The following is a 21,249-nucleotide window of genomic DNA, read 5'->3' on the forward strand; positions in this document are numbered from 1 at the left end:
GGCAAGGGATACCGGTTCTTAACGGTGATTTTATTAAGACCCCGGTAGTCAATACAAGGACGTAGGCCTCCATCCTTCTTCTCCACGAAGAAGAATCCAGCCCCTGCAGGAGAAGTAGAAGGGCGAATAAACCCCCGCTGGAGATTGTCTTGGATATATTCCTTCATGGCAGCAGTCTCTGCTGGGGAGAGAGGATAAGTGCGACCTCTAGGAGGCATGGTTCCGGGCAGGAGATCAACTGGACAATCGTAGTGACGATGAGGAGGGAGAAATTCTGCAGACTTTTTACAGAAGACATCAGAGAATTCCTTGTAGAAGGAGGGAAGCGTCTTCAAATCTGACGTAGAAATATTCACCCTCTGGATGGGTTCAGCAGGAAGGCAATGCTGTTGGCAGTATGGACTCCAACGGGAAACCTGCCCCGAGGACCAATCAATGATAGGGTTATGCAGGCGTAACCAGGGAAGCCCCAAGACGACTGGAACTGAAGGACAGGAAATAATCAGGAACGATAACTTTTCTTTGTGTAAAGTCCCAACCTGCACAGGCAATTCCCCAGTCGTCATAGAGATAAACTCGGATTCAAGGGGTCGGTCATCAATGGCAGTTACTCGAAGTGGAGGAGTCAATGGAAACAAGGGAACATTCATATGCTTGGCAAAGAGAGCGTCCATGAAATTTCCGGCAGCTCCAGAGTCAATAAAAGCTGAGCCAACAATGGTCTTAGTGGACAGACGGATCTGTAAAGGCAGAAGAAACCTGTGAGAGTTCTCTTGTGACTTGGGAGTAACGCCCCCTACATGAGTCTTTCCAAGGTTACCTTGAAGAGAGGAACTCTGAGGCTTCACAGGACAGGAGTTGGCAAAGTGAGATTGACCCCCACAGTAGAGACAAAGTCCAGCCGTACGTCTCCGGAGTTTCTCCTGTTCAGAGAGACGAGCTCTTCCAACTTGCATAGGTTCCTCCGGAGGAATAACAGAAGGCTGCTGGGGGGTAGGAGGTAATAGAGGTCTTTGAAAGCGAGGAGCCAACATGGGTTGAAATTTCTTCACTCTGTCCCTATCAGCTTGATGTTCTCTCTGACGGGTGTCCACCTTGACAGACAAAGCAATGAGGTCTTCAACCTGCGTGGGTAATTCACGGGAGACCAGGTCATCTTTGAGGCGGATAGAGAGACCATTGTAGAAGGCAGCATGATAGGCATCATTGTTCCAACAAGTCTCTGCAGCGAGAGTACGGAATTCAATGGCATATTCTGCAACACTGCGATTTCCTTGGCGGATCTGGAACAGACGAGAAGCAGCGGTCGCCACCCGACCGGGAGCATCGAACACAGTCCGGAATTCTTGAAGGAAGGCTTTGGAATCATCAATTAAAGGAGACTCCTTCTCCCAGTGCGGAGATGCCCATTCGAGCGCTTTCCCTGCCAGACGAGTGATCACGAAACCAACCTTTGCTCGCTCAGAGTGGAATTCTGCAGGTTGCAGGGCGAACCGAATCTGGCACTGATTCACAAAACCACGACAGGCTTGAGGGTCGCCACTGTAGAGAGGCGGTGCAGGAATACGTGGACCAGAAGTGGAGGACTGGGTAGCCATGTCGGCAGCAACTAGCGTGGGCGTTGTCGGCGTTGGAGTAGTCGGCGTCAGCATAGATAACTTTTCCAAAATCGCCTCCAGCGTGCATCCGACATAATTTTGCCGAGCTTCGTACGCCTCCATGCAAGTATGCAGACCTCGAAAGGCCCTGCCAAAATCTGGCTGAGCTTCCTCAGTGGGATCCATGGCCCAAGAATAATGTCAGGGAGCCGGGAGCTCCCTCCAGGGAGGTAGTCTGGATCAAGGAGGAAGCCCTCTTGAGGGAGCAAGGTCGCGGTATCCAAAGGGTTAAGCAGAATCAAGGTCAAAGTCCAGGCAAGAGTTCAATGGCAGGCAGATCAGGATCAAATAACAAGAGTCCAGGCAGGGGGTCAAAACCAAGGCAGGAGCAGGAATCAGGATAGCAGGATAACAGAAACCCAGGTTCAAGGTACCTATTCTTGGGCGCCATCACAGTGTTTTGGGCGCCCTTTTATGATGAGATCCCGGCACCAGAGATGACATCATCATACAGCGACGCTGCAGCCATGTGTTCAGCATGGGCGCCGCCATCTTGGATCTTCACTGTGACCGCCGGGAATGTAAACAGCGCCGTCGGATATTTCTGGGTCGGGTACGTCTGGCAGTCCTGACAGAAGCAAAACTGGAGAAAATCACCCATCACTGCTTGTATGTCATTCAGACTCCTTTATTAGGGGGTGGCTGCAGGACCCTGTTCTTTCCTGCAACTTCAGCACTTACCAAAACCATAGTTAGGAAAATAAACAATTCAGAAGATTGCATGTCCCACTGGGAACTGTTAACATGTAATTATACTTTGGAGGTTTGGAAGGCTTAAATGGAAAGGTTTTTAAGGCTGAGGTTTCTTCGCTGATCACAGAAGCTTTCTTCATATTACAGGTAAGACATTTGAGTAAGGGGATCCCTGAATTCTTTCAATAAAATGAACTGACAAAACCAACAATAAAAAATAATATATAATTATATCAAGTTTATAATCTTCTAACAAATGTCATTAATTTTCTTTCTGTGGTCTATTAATGAATCATAACAAAGCACTTTCATTCCACATATGGTCCCACATTCTACTCGTGTAGTTCTACTAATGAGGGTTATCAATAACAGGATTTGGATGTGGTTCTTACTGTACTACCCTCTGTTTTACAGCAGGCTGCAGGTTGTTTATTATTAGTGTCATAATGTTGGTTTGTTGTCCATTTTAATTATTAATATATCATTGATGTCAAAGGTAACAATGTCAGTACTTCATGAGCACATCATCACACCCCCAAACATACACACTACATTCAGTGTCCATTGCTCACACATAAACATCCATTGTTCACCACAAAGACCTTATACCACGGGGACACACTTTGTAACAAAACATATCTCTGCCTATAGACCTTTACACTACATGGGATAAGTCACCGATTGAACACACAAACTACAGTTACTTCCTTAGGGCTCTCACACTGCAGAGAAACAGGAATTCTTCAAAGTCCATCTGTAAATTAATTTTTATCTTTTATGACAGGTCATTCTCAGTTTCTGTTCTAGTGTATTACATTGTTATGACATTTTTAATATTTATAGGCAAAGTCAAAGCAAAATGAAAAATCGCACAACTGTGGATAAATTGGTTCTCGCTGGTCTGTCTGATCTTCCAAGTCTTCAACTTCCTCTGTTCCTGGTGTTTCTCCTGATCTATCTTTTAACTCTGACTGGGAACCTTCTAATCATTCTCCTGATTTTCACTGATTCCCATCTTCACTCCCCCATGTACTTCTTCCTTGGAACCCTGGCAGGTCTAGATATGAGTTGCTCCTCAGTCACTCTCCCAAAAATGCTCTTTGATTTACTAATTGAAATAAGAATCATTTCTGTGAGAGCTTGTATAACTCAGGCCTTCTTCTTCTACTTTTTTGCTGTATCAGAGATGTCTGTGCTGGCAGTGATGTCCTATGACAGATACATTGCCATATGTCGGCCTCTTCACTACATGCAGATAATGAACTGGAATGTTTGTGTTCAGCTTGTATCAGACGTACTGGTTTTTAGTGCAATATATTCGTTGGTGCACACTCTTTTTTTAACTAAACTGACATTTTGCCACCCAAATGTGTTGCAAAGTTTCTTTTGTGACCTACCCCAGTTGCTTGAGGTCTCCTGTAGTGACACATTTATCAACATATTGCTTATATTTCTCATTGGAGCAATGTGTGTAGTAGGAATATTAGGAGTCACCTTTTACCCATACATTTCTATAATCACCACTTTATTGAAAATGACTTCAAAACACATGAGATCCAAAGCTTTCTCCACCTGCTCCTCTCATCTAACTGTGGTCTTTATATTTTACACTGCTATTTTCTTCAACTACTTTCGCTTAAATGCAAATGATCATTTAATTGAGGCCAAAGTGGCTTCTGTATTTTTTGCAATTTTAACTCCCTCTCTAAATCCTGTGATCTACAGCCTGAGAAACAAAGAACTCAAATTATCCCTAAGAAGAGCGTTAGTAAGACTGCAAATGACTTCTGGTTTGGCGCCTGATAGAGGTTGCAGCAGGGTAGCGGGGCTCCGTAGTAAACCCTCAGACTCTGCTCAATAGCCTTTTGGATTTTTCTCCTTTTGAGGTCTGGGAGAGTGGTAGATGTTCTCCTTCATTATTTCTGAGAAGCGGCTTGACTTGTTACAATTTTGGAGCGGATGTGACGAGAGACTCTAGTGTGACGTCTCTGTTTTGGGAGGTGGCTCATTGGAGAGATTTGAATTTTGGCGGCAGCTGACTTGCATTGCTGAGCAGTTGCTTATTATTGTCTGTCCCTAAGAATGGAGTTGCCTGCAGTGACAAGACTGTTTGGTTATCTGGAATCTGACACATTTATGGAGGTACTCTGTGGATTTATCAGTGGCTGTTTTAAAATTTGGTTCAACTGCTGAATGTTGTATATCCTCAACAATGGAACTGTTTTTTAAAGAAGAGGAATTGATTCATCTTCTTATTAACTGTTATTTCGGATCTAGTTTCTTCTCAGTTAGATTAAGCACCATTTAGCTGAGTAAAGGAGTAAAGTTTTGCAATATTGAACAGTTCCCTGGCGATGTTGAATGGTATAGATTACACTGCCAACAAAATGAGAGGAGGCTTGTTATGAGAGGAATATAAAGTTAAAAGCTGTACAGAAAGAAGGAAAAATAAAGAAAAAATAGAGAAAGAAGTCAGAAAAAGTAAGGAAAGGAGGGGAGACATTAAAAAAAAGGAAGTAAGGATAATAAGAAAAAGAAGTTAAAGAGGAAAAATAGAAAAAATAGCAAAATAGAAGAAAAAATAGAAAAATATTTTTTAAAAAAAGGAACAACTTAATTTTGAAAGAAATGAATTCTCATCCAAGCTCTTCTTCTTTCGCTAAGAAAAATGGTAGGACCTATGAGAAGGGAAACAAATCTAAATTCTTTAAGAAAAGATTTCTGAGAAACTGGAAGGACACTCAAAAAAGATGGTGGAATTGGAAGATATGGTTTAATCGTTATTTGATGACTCTGTCAATTCAGTTTCAAGATTGAGGCTCTTAAAAAATCGGCAAAAGATATGCAGACCAAATTAGATGATTTGGAGAATAGGTCGAGGAGAAATAATCTTTGCTTTGTATGTTTTCCTGAATCTTTAAAATCTGATTCCTTATATAACTTGATTTCTAAAGTCATTCCTCAACGTCTGGGTCTTTCTGTGGAACAAGGGAATTTTAAGCTGGAAAGATTACATAGAATTGGCCCACTTCCAGATACCATCAGGTCCAAACCCAGAATAGTAATCAAGTCAAGTTTCTAGACTATTCTGAGAAGAATGTGCTGCTTCAAGCGTACAAAAAGAAAAATGGTCTTGAGATGGATGGATATAAATTACTAATTTTCCAGGGCTACTCCCAATTTCTATCACAAAAAATGAAGGAGTTTTCCATTGCTTGCAAATCTGTTGCTAACTTAAAAGTACATTTTTCTCTAGCCTATCCAGCTAAATTGATAATTTTCTTACCTTCTGGTAACAAAATATTTAATGATTTGAGGGATGCAAAGAAGTTTGTTTCTAATTTGGATTTACAAATTGTTGATTTCCAACATCCTAAAGTCTCTATAGATACTACCTAATCGGTTCAGAATTTTCAAGATGTAAGAGTTCAACTTTCTCAGAAATCTTCTCTCCCTGCTCCTCAGTCTTCTCAGAGTAAAGCTTCAGCGGAATCTGCTAAGAGAGATAGATCGAGATCTCCACGTTCTTCCCATTCTTCAGAGAATGAAAATATGGTTCAATGATCATTTCCAAGAGGGTGTACTTGCGGATATATCAACCATGGATTTCTATTTTTGGAAGAGAAGTAGTTTTCCTATATCTCCAAAGGAAAAAAGAAAGTCACATATACTAACTGTTAGAAACTAGCTTCTTAACTAGATTTCTAGTTTTGCTAATATTTTTTGTTCTTATTATCTTCTTCTTCTGATGTTTTGTTTTTTTATTTGGTTTTGGCTATTTGTTCATAGTACTATTCTGTGCTTTTCTATTATTCAAGTTTTTAACTTACTCAGAGCTCAAATAATATATTTAGTTTTCAGTATGTATGAATCTTTGTTGCTCTTGCTATTTTTTTTATATGGTGATGTCACTTAGGGGCAAATTTACTATTGGTCGAATATCGAGGGTTGTTTAACCCTCGATATTCGACTGTCGAATGGAAATACTTCGACTTCAAATATCGAAGTCGAAGGATTTACCGCAAATAGTTCGATCGAACGAAAAATCGATTCAATCGTTTGATTCAAAGGATTTCAATTCATTGATCAAACGATTTTTCTTCGACCAAAAAATTGCAGCAAAGCCTATGGGGACCTTCCCCATACGCTAACACTGACTTCCGTAGGTTTTAGGTGGCTAAGTAGGAGGTCAAAGTTTTTTTTTAAAGAGACAGTACTTTGATTATAGAATGATCGAATATTCGAACGATTTTTAGTTTGAATCGTAGAAGGTCGAAGTAGCTAATTCGATGGTCGAAGTAGCCAAAAAAATCATTCGAAATTCAAAGTTTTTAATTCAAATCCTTCACTCAAGCTCAGTAAATGGCCCCCTTAGTGTAAATAGTCCGAATATAATTTCCTGGAATGTTAATGGTCTAAATCATCCTGCAAGGAGAAATAAGATTTTGAAACACTTAGGTAAGCTTAAAGCGGATGTAGCCCTTACGCAGGAATCCCATCTAAATGATACAGATAACAGGAAGCTCTTTAAAGGGTGGGTAGGTGAAATGGTTTACTCAGCAGCAATTAATAAGAAAAATGGAGTTATGGTTCTATTTAGGAGGAATTTAAATGCAGATATAATACAAGTAGAAAAAGACAAAGAAGGTAGATGTATTTTTGTGGAAGCTAGGATAAGTCCTCAATTGGTTAAACTTAGGGATGAAAGTGGGAAAATTACAAACAATCTTTTGAAAGTTGTGGAGTTATTTAAGAATTATTATCAATCTTTATATGCTCCTTCAGATTCGGACAGGCAATTGAGGAACACTTTCTTTGGAAATGTATCCTTTCGACAAATTTCATGCACCCAGTTAGAATCACTTAATAGATTAATTACTATTGAAGCAGTTTTAGATACGATTCAATCTTTGAAAAATGGTAAAGTGGGTGGTCCTGATGGTTTACCATCTTCCTTCTACAAATCTTTAAATCTAACAATGGCCCCCTTTTTATGCGCTATGTTTAATAATATTATGTTCTATGGTAAGGGTAGTTTATTTTTCATCAACACTGTTATCTAATTTGAGATTAATCCCTAAAGAAAATAAAGATACCACCAATCCGGCCTCTTATAGACCCATTACTCTCTTAAACCAAGATTTAAAAATTCTTTCCAAAATGTTATCTGACAGATTAGCTCTGATTATGCGTTCCTTAGTTTCTATTGAACAGAATGGCTTCATCAAAAATAGATCTGGTATCAAAAATATCAGAAAGCTTATCCAAGTTATTGCTTCTGCCAAAAAACAAAATACTCCCTGCTCTATTTTTAAGATTGATGCAGAAAAGGCTTTTGACTCATTTATTTGACTGGTTAGAGACATTTGGTATTATGGGCCCTTTCTTCAATTTCATTGAGTTTCTTTACTCCTCTCCTTCTTTGCCAACTAGTAGCGGCAGGAGAGAAATCAATGCCGTTTAATGTATTCAAGGGGACTAGACAGGGATGCCCTCTCTCCCCTCTCTTATTTAACCTGTCATTAGAACCATTACTAAGATTTTTGAATGTCTCAGATAGTTTTGAGGGTTTTTATATCAATAAATCCCATATTAAAACAATGGTTTTTGCAGATGACATATTGCTAGTAGTGAATTATCCCAATCATTCTCTGGCTAAAATCTTTGATATTTTAAATATATATGGTTCTGTTTCCAATTTGGTTTTGAGGAAGTTGAATTTGAAGAAGCCAAAAGTTTTTCTACTGTATCTAGGTTTAAAAATACCTGTGGATTTGACCAAACTATACCGCTTAAATTTCTCACCTGCCATTGAGTTCGTTGTTTCTCAATGTAAGAAGTGAAAAAATATACCTTTAATGTTAAAGGGAATTTTTTTTTCTTTAAGATGTTTATATTTCCAAAACTAGTTTACCCCTTTAAGGAGAAGGAAAGGTAATTTTTAATACCTATCTGTAACTGTTGCTCGGACGCACCCCTCCTGAACCGCTATACTTGCGCTGCCCAATTCGGTCTCCCGCACTGACACCAAGCCATTGAAGTTTTAGCCCTCTACTGACTTTGCGGCCGCAATGTTGGCCGTGTGCGTGTCACGTCCTGTGTCTCCCTCTGTGAAGTGCGCAACTATGACGTTGCCTTGTACCACCTGACCTGATCACCACTCGCATGGGGGAATCTGGTACGCATGCGCAGGGCTTGCAAAATTTCTACTGCGCATGTGCCCTATTAGAGCCAATTTTCATAGCAAGAGGGATGGCTTTTTTATTATATGCACCTTGCAAAAATTTGCAATATGATCTTGGGTTACAGCAACAAGGAAAAACATATAGAGGAACAATTCCTGTAAGTATCTCTCCACTTGGTAGCCAATGCATATAACTTTACTTGTAATTTACCTTTCCTTCTCCTTAAATTAATCTCCTATTATTACTTAGGTACTCTGATGTTAAGGCTTTAAATTCAGCTCTCTCATCTTTTCTATGGCAATTGAGCAAACCAAAGATTGCTTTGACTAAGTTAAGCACAAAACAAAAACTGTGGTACCGTGTTATGCAAGTAACAAAAATAACAAATAAAAAAACAAACAATGACAAAAAGTATTGTAGAAGTCAGGGGTGATCCTGGCCCATCCGCCGCCTGAGGCAGCAGCAGTTGCTGCTGCCCCCCCTCCCCTGGAAATTCGCTCTTAAAGTACCAGGAGCAGCATTTTTGCTGCCCCTGGTGCCTAGTGGGGCGCTGCCGCCTGAGGCGGCAGCCTCAACTTGCCTCATTGGCGAAGCACCCCTGGTAGAAGTGATACCTATATTGGCTAACAATAAAAATATATTGCAAGCTTTCGGAGCACACTATGTGACTTGACTGAATCCAGACTCCTGGACTATTTACAACCCACCCTAATTCATTGTATTATCTCTACAATTGATCTCTATCTGTAACTTCCTAATTTATTGCCCATAAATACCTTTCACTGATCTAACAGAATATATGCTGTGTCCTTTTCTAGCTTTCATTTGTATCTTGCCTGACGAAGGGTCCTTGGTGCTCTGAAAGCTTGCAATGTATTTTTATTGTTAGCCAATATAGGTATCACTTCTACAATACTTTTTGTCATTGTTTGTTTTTTTATTTGTTATTTTGACTAAGTTACAATTTCATCCATCAAAAGGTGGTTTGAATGTACCAAACTATCGGAAATTTAATCTAGCCTCATTGTTACGTTATGCTATGGAATGGATCTATGTTGGGGTCAGATATTAATCCTGAGATAGAATCTTGGCATCCTTCCTATGGTTATATTTTATTTTACACAAGAAATGGGGTGATATTCCAAGTTTTTTTTAAAGTTAATCCTATTTTTAGGGACACTATTTATGTTTGGAGATTTTTGTTTATGAATCAGGGATATGATCACCGTTTCACGCCTTTTACCCCAGTAAAAAATGTAAGTACTTTTATTTATCCATTCCCCTCCCTTTTGCTTGAATTTGGGAATAAGACTCCCACTTTGTTAGGAGAAATTTTGGACCAAGTTAAGGGGGAAATTATTTTCATGGGAAGAGTTACAAAGTAAATTTCATCTTCCGGAGAGAGTGAGAGGGTTCTATATTTTCATATTAAAGAACATTTGCATCTATATTTTGATGTGAGATCTTTGGCTTTCTCCAGGCATAATCTGGCCCAACTAATTAATAAGATTTCTTAATCTCCTTTTTGTAACAAAGTAAATTTTATATCCAATAACTTCCTTGATTTTCTATCTAAGTTGGAAAATCCTTTACAGCTTTCGGCTGGCAAATGGTCAGAGCTTTTAAATTTTACTATTCCATCGGAACTGCTTATTTAATCCCTAAAGAATTATAACAATATGTTTGGAGCTGAAAATTGGAGATTGCACCATTTTAAGTTAATTCATATAGGTTTCAGTTGCTGTTATAAAAGAGCTGAGGATTCTAAGAACATTTCTTTCTGCCCAAAATGTAACGCTGAAAACATAAACATGTTTCACTATTTTTGGTCATGTCCTTTGATATCTCAATTATGGGGGAAATTGGAATTGTTTCTCTCTCTTAGCTTGGGGTTATTTAACATCTAAACGTGTATGGTCTAATGATCTAATTCTATCTATTTTTATTTCCATTTTTATTTTTATTTTTTGTATGCTCTGAGTGTTATTTTAAGTTATGTTTGAACTTTGAAACAATTTGCTGTTTACTCTAAAAGATATAATGGATGTCAATTAGATTTTTCCACTTGTATTGTAACATAATAGTTTATGAAACTAATAAACATGTTCAAAGAGTAAGACTACAAATAGTTCTGTTTATCCCTCAACCCCTTGGTGACTATTCCCTTTATATTCAATACAATATACTGTAAGGTTCTGATATAGTCTGTACTCCATAAGTGTTAAAGGAATTGTTCAGTGTAAAAATAAAAACTGGGTAAATAGATAGGCTGTGCAAAATAAAAAAATGTTTCTAATATAGTTAGTTAGCCAAAAATTTAATGTATAAAGGCTGGAGTTATTTGATGTATAACATGTCAGTCTGAACACTACTTCCTGCTTTTCAGCTCTCTTGGTTTACACTGACTGGTTACCCTGGCTACTAGGCAGTAACCAATCAGAGACTTAAGGGGGGGCCACATGGGTCATATCTGTTGCTTTTGAATCTGAGCTGAATGCTGAGGATCAATTGCAAACTCACTGAACAGTTATGTCCCATGTGGCCCCCCTTCAAGTCGCTGACTAGCTCAGAGTTATAGAGCTGAAAAGCAGGAAGTTGTATTCTGGCTGTTTTATTAGACATTTGTTCACTCCAGCCTTTAAACATTACATTTTTGCCTAACTAACTATATTAGAAACATTTTTTATTTTGCACAGCCTATCTATTTACCCAGTTTTTATTTTCACACTGAACTGTTCCTTTAAGGCTGCAGTGTAATGGTGTTGACAAGGCAGGAGTTAAGCTGGCCATAGATGCAAAGATCTGATAGTACAAATTGAGGATTCGTATGATTTTGGGACCATGTGTGGAGAGTCCCGACATTTTTCGTCTGGTGGAGATCAGGCGTTAGGTCGATCAGACAGGTTAAAAGATTTCTGTCGGCTGCCGATATATTATCTGCGTGTATTTCCGATCATATGATTTTCAGTGGGAGACTGTCACTAACTTTTGTCAGTCATAACTTTCGTATGATTGCTGTCAGGGGCAGAACATCAGCTTATCTGTCCTGTTCTACTATATTTGATCTGAATAAGTGGAAAATTGGGAGATGGGGAAGTTCTATTGTTCAAGGATTCGAACGATCGGATCATAGCATCTATGGCCAGCTTTAAGGTACGAGACATGAGTCAACCAGTGTTTTGAAATGCATCAACAGTGGATGCAGGTTTTATCATTCTGAGGATTACTTACACCAGTGCCAGTTCAATTTGGTTCCCAAGTGAATAGAATTGAGACTTTGTTTTATCCTAGCTATTCTGAATCCCGGTAGTAAATCTGTGTGTGACCTTGGTTGTGCTACTGAGAAAGTGATCTGGGGTTTTGTGTTAATCTAGTGTCATTGTCAATCTAATAGTATGAAAACTCTGGGCAGATCATTCTTCTGCTGGGCCTGTACTCATTTCGCTGGCATGCCCCCTCTGCACCTTTTGGGGGAACTTCACTGGGGATCTGTCATATTGAACAGAGCCAGATGGATCTCGCTGAGGAAAACGAAACCATTGCAGACTTATCTCAGCTGTTTGCATCAATGGTTCAAGTCATGTCCAATCGAAAACTCAAGTGCAGCAACTAATAATTATGTGAAACAGGGGAATGTTACTTCTGCAGTTCCTGCTATATAAAGAGCACAAAATGCCACTTCCTGAAAAATTGGAAGTCTTTTAGGAATTTCATTAACCAATAGCAGTTAATTTTTCAGATACAAACCAAGCAATATTTCAGTGATTCACTGATGGGGTTAATCTTGAACCTTCTGTCAGGGGATTGGGCCTCTCCCTTGATTGAGAGCAGAGCCCTCTGCTGTCTCACTTTAATGAATTTTTGGCAGCCATGTACATTTGATGACCCTAATAGACAGGCTACAGCAGAAACAACATGACTTCATCTGTCTCAGGGGCAATGGTCTGTGGTAGAGTATGCTGCTAGTTTCAGGATGTGGGTGGTGAACACTTCATGGAACTCAGAGATTCCACTTCAGGAGGGGTATGGTAGATAGTATCAAGGACGAATTGGCTAGGGTTAATGCACCAGAAGACCTTAGGTCCTTTATTCAATTGTGCATTAAGATAGATAGATGCCTCACTGAGAGGGTTTGAGGAAAAACTGGCAGGATTTATCCCACACCTACTGTTGGTCTCACTGGTGGTGAAACCCCAACTAAGATTACTTCATAGGAATAAGGGACTATCTCCCAGGAGGAAAAACATTGACACAGAACTCAGCATCTCTGCATTTACTGCAGAGGCAAGGGCCACTTCTCGGCCGTGTATCCAAAAAAGAGACCTGGTACCTACTATAAAAAGAAGGAATCCAATAAAGGTAGAACAGGTAAATCCCAGATTTTGAATGTCTCTCCTTAGAGCATAAGGAATGCTAATTATCTTACACTGGGTATTACTTTACAGATGGGAGACAGACAGATTGAAGTTAAAGCCCTTATCAACTATGGAGCTGGAGGGAATTCTGTATTAGTAACCAAGACTGACTTCAAGCCAAAGTGTAAGCCACCTCCACTGACAAATGAAGTGGTTGATGGCTCCACCTTAAGTTCGGGTCCTATTACCCATGTATTACAAAATGTTTCTTTATTTTAAAATAAAATGTTTGTTGGAAATCTTAAGTTTGATATTTTGCCTTCAATTCCTTTTGATATATTATATATAATATATTATAATATTGAGATTCCCATGGTTGTGCAAAATGAATCCCTTCATTGACAGGGCAACAGATGTACATATATCTTCAATTCCATTGGCTGGCAAGATTCAGCCAATCAGATCAAAGATATGCAAATAAAGCAGGAGAGAGAGAGTTTGCACAGTGCAGATTCAGTCCTGAACTTCCTTATTCGCAGCATACACCTCTTACACAGAGCGTGTCAGCAAATCCATAACAGAGAACAGAACTGAGAAAGTTTTTGCAGAGATGATCCATAGCTTCTGTGTTATGTATCTCTGAAAGCAAACATTTTAGGTAATAAAGATAAATAACAAAACGTTTTTATCACATGGGCTGTTACATTAGCTCTATTGTCCAAAAGGTGAAATTAACAGGGCTTTACAAATAAAGTTATACATACATACATACATGATGCGTGAAGGGGGTTGCTGGTCACAGAGACATACAAGAAACCCACAGCCAGTAATTCCCTTCTGGAGGCTTATAGCCATCATCTGTTGTCTATTGATTTTTTGACAAAAATTTCAATAAAATCTTGGTACTGGAGGGGCAAAGTTAAATGAAACGAGAGAAAATGAGACAAGAGTAATTTCTTTAAATCCCTCTCAACTCGCTGAACAAAACTATGGATATTTAAATACATAGTGATGCTTGGGGACCAACGTGACTGGGGTTTTAAATCTATAAATCCAATAACCAAGTTTCCATTTCCCTTTTTGCAGATTGCCAATTCTGATTTTCCCATTGTAATTTGAAATTCACCAATTGATCATTAATTGTACACTCCACATCTTTAACTTTGTCAACTCCCTCTCTATACTTGGAATAATTTGTGTGATAATACTTGTGTAAACCCAATTTCTAAGCAAATAAATGCAGTTCTTTCACTGCTGTGAATTTGTCTAGCTTTGGAGATCAGGTTAAGCCTATTAGGAGAGAGTAGGATACGTGTTAAGAGAGAATTTTGCGAGGGTTTTAACTCAAAATTAGACAGATTCACCACTTGAGATGACTTACTAGACTCTACTTTCGATTGAATATTTTGCAAGGGAAGGCCCACTTCTGTCTGTCTCTCAAATTCCCTGAGGGCACTTTGCTTCTTCTTCTCCCTCCCTGTCCTGAAAAAAATCCAGTTTTTTGAAACTATCAGTCTTTTGTTTTTTTTTTATCTCTTTTTTTATCTCTCTATTCATGTGAGGGTTATTCACCCTGGTGGTCTAGTGGGCTGGCGGGGACGCCCGCCGCGCTCTCATCGGGGCCGCCCGCCACGCTGGTCTTCCTTCCCTCAGGCGCCGGTTCGTTAGGGCGCGCACGGTGCACCTCTGTGAGATTTAAAGGTGCAGGTGCACTGGCGCGAAACTCAATCTCTATAAATGGGAATGTGTGTAAATCCTTGCCCATTTTAGGATCTTTTCTCTGTGAGTTTCCTGGTGCCTCTGTGCTGAAAAGCTTCTGGTATCTGATACTTGTTGTGACTCTTGCCTGTTTTTGATGATTCTGACTTCTGTAATCCTGACTCTGCCTGGTAACCGATTCTCCTGTATCCGTATCCCTTCTGATTGATCTCCTGGTTTGACCCTTGCCTGCCTGACTCCGTTTGTACTCTGACTGCCCTGACCCGGCCTGATTTGACTATGATTTCTGCCTACGCCATGTACCACGACCTTCTGCCCAAAAGACTTTGCATTACCGTCGTGCCCCTTTGCTCTTTCAGAACCTTTCGCTTGGCACCTCTCTTAATAAAACCTGGCGGCATCTGATTAGCTGAGGGCTCCTCCCGAGGTGAAAGGCGGCTGTTAAAGGCGGAAGCAAGAGCTGAGAACAATTTGCCGTGACAATTCACCTCAAAATCACTTTCTGATGTATCTTTCTGAGAAAAATAGGATTGATATGTTTTACTTACTCTCAAATGATAACCCTACCCTCTCTCTGTGTCATGTAAGAATGTTTTCTTTTTACTACTCTCGATTTAATTTTGTAACTTTACTATAAATGATTTTAAATCCACATTGAATCCTCAGTGGACGCCTGACTTGTGGTAAAGGTTATGGTGGGAGCTCCCCCAGATTATGTATTGTTTTGTGGGGTAATGTTTAAAAGGATATTTATTGGATTGTATGTCCCAAATGCACTTTATGAATACATTTTTTTAATAATGATATCTTAGAGAGGCTCTTTTTTGGTTGTTTATGACCAAAATCAAGTTTTTCAAAGCAGTTTGATGCAGCAGAAGCACCAGCGTGCAGCCCCTGTAGAGGGGGGTTGGTGCACCAGTGGAGGGCCCTTTACTCTGGTTTTCTAGTGGTGCCCAGCTAACTCCAGTCTGACACTAACATACTGTATACATGCTTGTCAACTTTGTAACTTGTATTTTGTATTATGCATGGAATTAATCCTAAATATATGTTACTTTGTTCTCTGGTGAAATACTTACCTGGTGAAATATCTACCTTAGCACAGCTTGCATCCTATTAAATTATATTTTTGTGTATACTAGTGAATAAGATCTTGAGCAGTTCAGCTCATCTGCTACATGCAAGCCTTGATATTTCATTCATATCCCCTTTATTTTTGAAGTTGCACCAAGTATAATACATTTTAGTGGGTGCTTTTTCCTAACATTTTACAGGTTTTTACAGCAAAATGTTGCCCTTATTTTTCCAAAACTGCATTTAAACATTGAAGCATGTAGCAAAGTTTGTTAGTGTCAAGAAAAAAAGTGCAATAATACCTGGGTATTAGAAGTACATATTAGGGATCATTTACAATGAACAAGGAAGATTCAGTGTGCAAAAAACTGGCACAATCCATCTAGTTTTTGCACTTTTCACAACCTGTTAAATAGATTGTTTTCTCCAATATAAACTGTATTCATGAGGGGCAGGCAGGGGATGGCATTTAGGCATTTCCCCATCTAAATGCCTAGTTGCAAGTCTTATATATCATTCAGACATAAGGGGGGTTCTGCAGGACCCTGTATTTTCCTACACCTGTAGCACTTGTTTCAGTTCTGGTACAAGGTGCAGAGAGGTGAATGAGAACAAAGAGGGTGCTATTTCCACCTTAGTGCATCTTTACTTGTGGTGGGGCAGTATTAAATGAGACCCACAATGTTCTATATGCCTATCAAGGGAATGCTGATGTTGTGGCCATTATTTAAATGTTAATTCTCTTTTAAGAAATCATAGAAGAGTTAGAAAATAATATGAAGAAGATTGCATGTCTCCTGGGAACCATTAACATGTAATTAGGCTTTGGAGGTTTTATAGGCTTAGAAGGAAAGGTTTTTAAGGCTTAATTCTTCACTGATCACAGAAGCATTCTTCATATTACAGGTAAGACATTTTACTGTATTTTTACAAAAAAAAAATTAGGAACTGACAAACTCAACAACAAAAAATAATGTAATGCTATTAAGGGTATTATTTTCTTATAGTTGTCACTAATTTTCTTTCTGTGGTCTATTAATGAGTCACAGCAAAGCATTTTCCTTCCACATATGGTCCCACAGTCTCCTCTTGTAGTTCTGCTGATGAAGATATTCAATAGATTTGTCTTAATTTGTCAGGGATTTTGCAAATATATATTACAACAGGATTTGGAGACAGTTCATACTGTATTGTCCTTTGTTTTACAGCAGACTGCAGGTTGTTCACTACTAGTGTCATAATGTTGGTTTGTTGCCTGTTTTATTATTATTATTATTATTATTATTATTATTATTATTATTATTAATATATCAATAATGTCACAGGTAACAATGTTAATACTTCATGAACACATCATCACACACCCAAACATATACAATACCACGGGAACACACTTTGTAACAAAACATATCTCTGCCCACAGACCTTTACACTACATGGGAAAAGTCACCCATAGCTTGACAAAAGGCCGCATGGCCTGAAACGTTGCGGTGATGCCCAAAGCTGAAATAAAGGCTTTTTAAACACTAAAGTTTCACAGTCTGGTGCTGTTCTACATACAAAAAAAAAGTCACCCATTGAACACACAAACTACAGTAACTTCCTTCCGGCTCTCACACTGCAGAAAAACAGGAGTTCTTCAAAGTCCATTTGTGCCTTCATTTTTACCTTTTTTGAGATTTCATTCTCAGTTTCTGTTCTAGTGTATTACATTGTTATGACATTTTTAATATTTATAGGCAATGTCAAAGCAAAATGAAAAATCGCACAACTGTGGATAAGTTGGTTCTCGCTGGTCTGTCTGATCTTCCAAGTCTTCAGCTTCCCCTGTCCCTGCTGTTTCTCCTGATCTACCTTATAACTCTGACTGGGAACCTTCTAATTATTCTCTTGATCTTCACTGATTCCCATCTTCACTCCCCCATGTACTTCTTCCTTGGAAACCTGGCAGGTCTGGATATGAGTTGCTCCTCAGTCACTGTCCCAAGAATGCTCTTTGATTTACTAACTAAATTAAGAATCATTTCTGTGAGAGCTTGTATAACTCAGGCCTTCTTCTTCTACTTTTTTGCTGTATCTGAGACATGTGTACTGGCAGTGATGTCCTATGACAGATACATTGCCATATGTCGGCCTCTTCACTACATGCAAATAATGAACTGGAATGTTTGTGTTCAGCTTGTATCGGGCATTTTGGTTATTAGTACAATATATTCCTTGGTGCACACTCTTTTTTTAACTAAATTGACATTTTGCCTCCCAAATGTGTTGCAAAGTTTCTTTTGTGACATTCCCCAGTTGCTTGAGGTCTCCTGTAGTGACACATTCATCAATGTATTGCTTATATTTCTCCTTGGAATACTGTTTGGAGTAGGAATATTGGGAGTCACCTTTTAACCATACATCCCTATAATCTCCACTGTATTGAAAATGACTTCAAAACACATGAGGTCCAAAGCTTTCTCCACCTGCTCCTCTCATCTAACTGTGGTCTTTATATTTTACACTACTGTTTTCTTCAACTACTTTCGCTCAAATGTAAATGATCATTTAGTCGAGGACAAAGTGGCTTCTGTATTTTTTGCAATTTTAACACCCTCTCTAAATCCTGTGATCTACAGTCTGAGGAACAAGGAACTCAAATTATCTCTAAGAAGAGCGTTAGTAAGACTACAAATGATTTCCGGTGTGGCACCTGATAGAGGTGGCGGCAGGGTAGCGGAGCTCCGTAATAAATCCTCAGACTCTACTCAATAGCCTTTTGTATTTTTCTCCTTTTGAGGTCTGGGAGAGTGGTAGATGTTCTCCTTCATTATTTCTGAGAAGCGGCTCAACTTGTTACAATTTTGGAGTGGATGTGACGAGAGACTCTAGTGTGACGACTCTGTTTTGGGAGGTGGCTACTATAGTAAGACTACAATAGTTTCAGAACAATAAGGAAGAAAATGGGTTTACAGCTGCTCTTGGGAAAGATCAAAGAAATGTTTTGCTTTTGCAGTTCTTTGTGACTATTCCCTTTATATTCAATACAATATAAGGTTCTGATATAGTCTGCACTCCATTAGTGTTAGGGCTGTAGTGTAATGGTGTTGGCATGAGTCAACCAGTGTTTTGAGCCTATCAACAGTGGATACAGGTTTTATCATTCTGAGGATTACTTACACCAGTGCCAGTTCAATTTGGTTCCCAAGTGAATAGACTTGAGACTTTATTTTATCCTAGCTATTCTGAATCCAGGTAGTAAATCTATGTGTGACCTTGGTTGTGCTACTGAGAAAGTGAATTGGGGTATTGTGTTAATCTAGTGTCATTGTTAATCTAAAAGTATGAAAACCCTGGGCAGATCATGCCTCTGCTGGACCAGTGGTTAGCCGCAGCATTCATTTTGCTGGCATTCCCCTCCTGCACCTTTTGGGGAAACTTGACTGGGGAAGTAGTAGCAGTCTGACGTAAAACAGTCAGTTTTTAAGTTCTGTAGCCACTCCTAACACCACTGCTCGGTCCCTGCACTCCTCTAGAGTAAGAGGATTAAGAACTTGATTAAGAACTTGGGCCCAACACTCCCACCACATCAGTTAATAATCCATCCTTCTGCTCTGCCTTTACTTGCTCCATTACACGCAGTCAAATGTAAAGCCATGTAAATTTGATGACCCTTATAGACAGGCTACAGCAGAAACAACATAACTTCATCTGTCTCAGGGGCAATGGTCTGTGGCAGAGTATGCGGCTAGTTTCAGTATGTGGGTGGTGAACACTTCATGGAACTAGCCATGGGATGAATTGGCTAGGGTTAATGCACCAGAAGACCTTAGGTCCTTTATTCAATTGTGCATTAAAATAGATAGATGCCTCATTGAGAGGGTTCCAGAAAAAAATGGCAGGATTTTACCCACACCTACTGTTGGTCTCACCGGTGGTGAAACCCCAATTAATCTTACTTCAGAGGAAGAAGGGCCAATCTCCCAGGAACATTGTTGCAGAACTCAGCATCTCTGCATATGCTGCAGAGGCAAGGGCCACCTCTCGGCCGTGTGTCCTAAAAAGAGATCTGGTACCTACTATAAAAAGGAGGAATCCAATAGGTAAATTCTAGATTTTGAATGTCTCTCCTTAGAGCGTAAGGAATGCTAAGTACCGTACACTGTGTATTACTTTACAGATGGGAGACTCTGGAGCTGGAGGGAATTTTGCTTCATCTGTATTAGTAACGAAGACTTCAAGCCAACGTGTAAGCCATCTCCACTGATGAATGAAGTGGTTGATGGCTCCACCTTAAGTTCAGGTACTATTACCCATGTATTACAAAATGTTTCTTTATTTTCAAATAAAATGTTTGTTGGAAATCTTAAGTTTGATATTTTGCCTTCAATTTCTTTTTGATATTTTATATATAATATATTATAATATTGAGATTCCCATGGTTGTGCAAAATGAATCCCTTCATTGACTGGGCAACAGGAGAGATGACTGTCCAGTAAAATGCTAGATTCTTGTTTAGCAGAGGTTCCTGATAACGGAAACACGGGAAGGATACCGATTCATTTAACCTTTCCCCTCTATTACCAAGATTGTATTGATGTTTTTGACAAAAAATCAATAGACAACAGATGATGGCTATGAGCCTCCAGAAGGGAATTAATGGCTGTGGGTTTCTTGAATGTCTCTGTGACCAGCAACCCCCTTCACACATCATGTATGTATGTATGTATAACTTTATTTATAAAGCGCTGTTAAGGAGCTGCAGTGCTGTACAGTGCATAAAAGTACAATATATATATATATATATATATATATATATATATATATATATATATATATATAGTTAGAGATAGGTTTTCCCAACATAGATCAACCATTAAGGTAAAAAATAGATCTTTACCTGTATCAAGACATTGCATAGATATGGGACACACATCAGACGATCTAAAGTTTAGGGTTATTCAACACATTCCCCCACCCAAACGAGGGGGTGATCGTAGTTTAATTTTAAAAAGAACTGAGGTCCAGTGGATTGATAGGCTGAAAACATTAACCCCTAATGGATTAAATCGAGATTTTGACTTGCACTTATTTTTGTGAAGGTTTCCCTATGTGAGTTGTAATTGCCGACACAAATGTTATGTTATACTTTGATACATCTGCTACTAGAATTATACTATTGTAATTGATCTGATGTTGCTATATAATAATGTTCATGGTTACCAAGGGGGAGTGGATGTATCCGCTTCCATGTACGCGCGATATCCTGAGATACGCGTGTCCATGGCAACCGACTACGTCACTTCCGTCTTCATGCGATAATACGATCCAAGAAATGGATGCTTCTGTATGTTATACTCTATGGCAGAGTCGTGCTTGAGAAAGGGAACGTGATGCTCCCGAAACGTCGCGCTATGTATCGACTCTGAACAGAATTCTGAACAGATAAGTTGGCTGTAACTTATACATGTTTTTATTGCGTTTGAAATAAATGCTACGTTTTACTGAATATGAGTGCGACCCTGTTGGAATATGTATATATATATATATATATATATATATATATATATATATATATATATA

The 21,249-nt window shown here is 39.1% G+C and overlaps 1 protein-coding gene and 1 pseudogene across 1 annotated transcript; both read left to right on the forward strand.

The window, feature by feature from the left end:
• The first annotated feature begins 3,210 nt into the window (after positions 1-3,210).
• LOC121397985 (olfactory receptor 146-like) lies at positions 3,211-4,212 on the forward strand. The gene has a single exon (XM_041576309.1). It carries the CDS (start codon positions 3,211-3,213, stop codon positions 4,210-4,212), a length of 1,002 nt encoding a protein of 333 aa, XP_041432243.1.
• Positions 4,213-17,439: 13,227 nt separating this feature from the next.
• LOC121397986 lies at positions 17,440-18,441 on the forward strand (annotated as a pseudogene).
• The last annotated feature ends 2,808 nt before the right edge of the window (positions 18,442-21,249 follow it).

Source organism: Xenopus laevis, chromosome 9_10L, assembly GCF_017654675.1.
Source record: "Xenopus laevis strain J_2021 chromosome 9_10L, Xenopus_laevis_v10.1, whole genome shotgun sequence".
Taxonomy (NCBI): Eukaryota; Metazoa; Chordata; class Amphibia; order Anura; family Pipidae; genus Xenopus; species Xenopus laevis.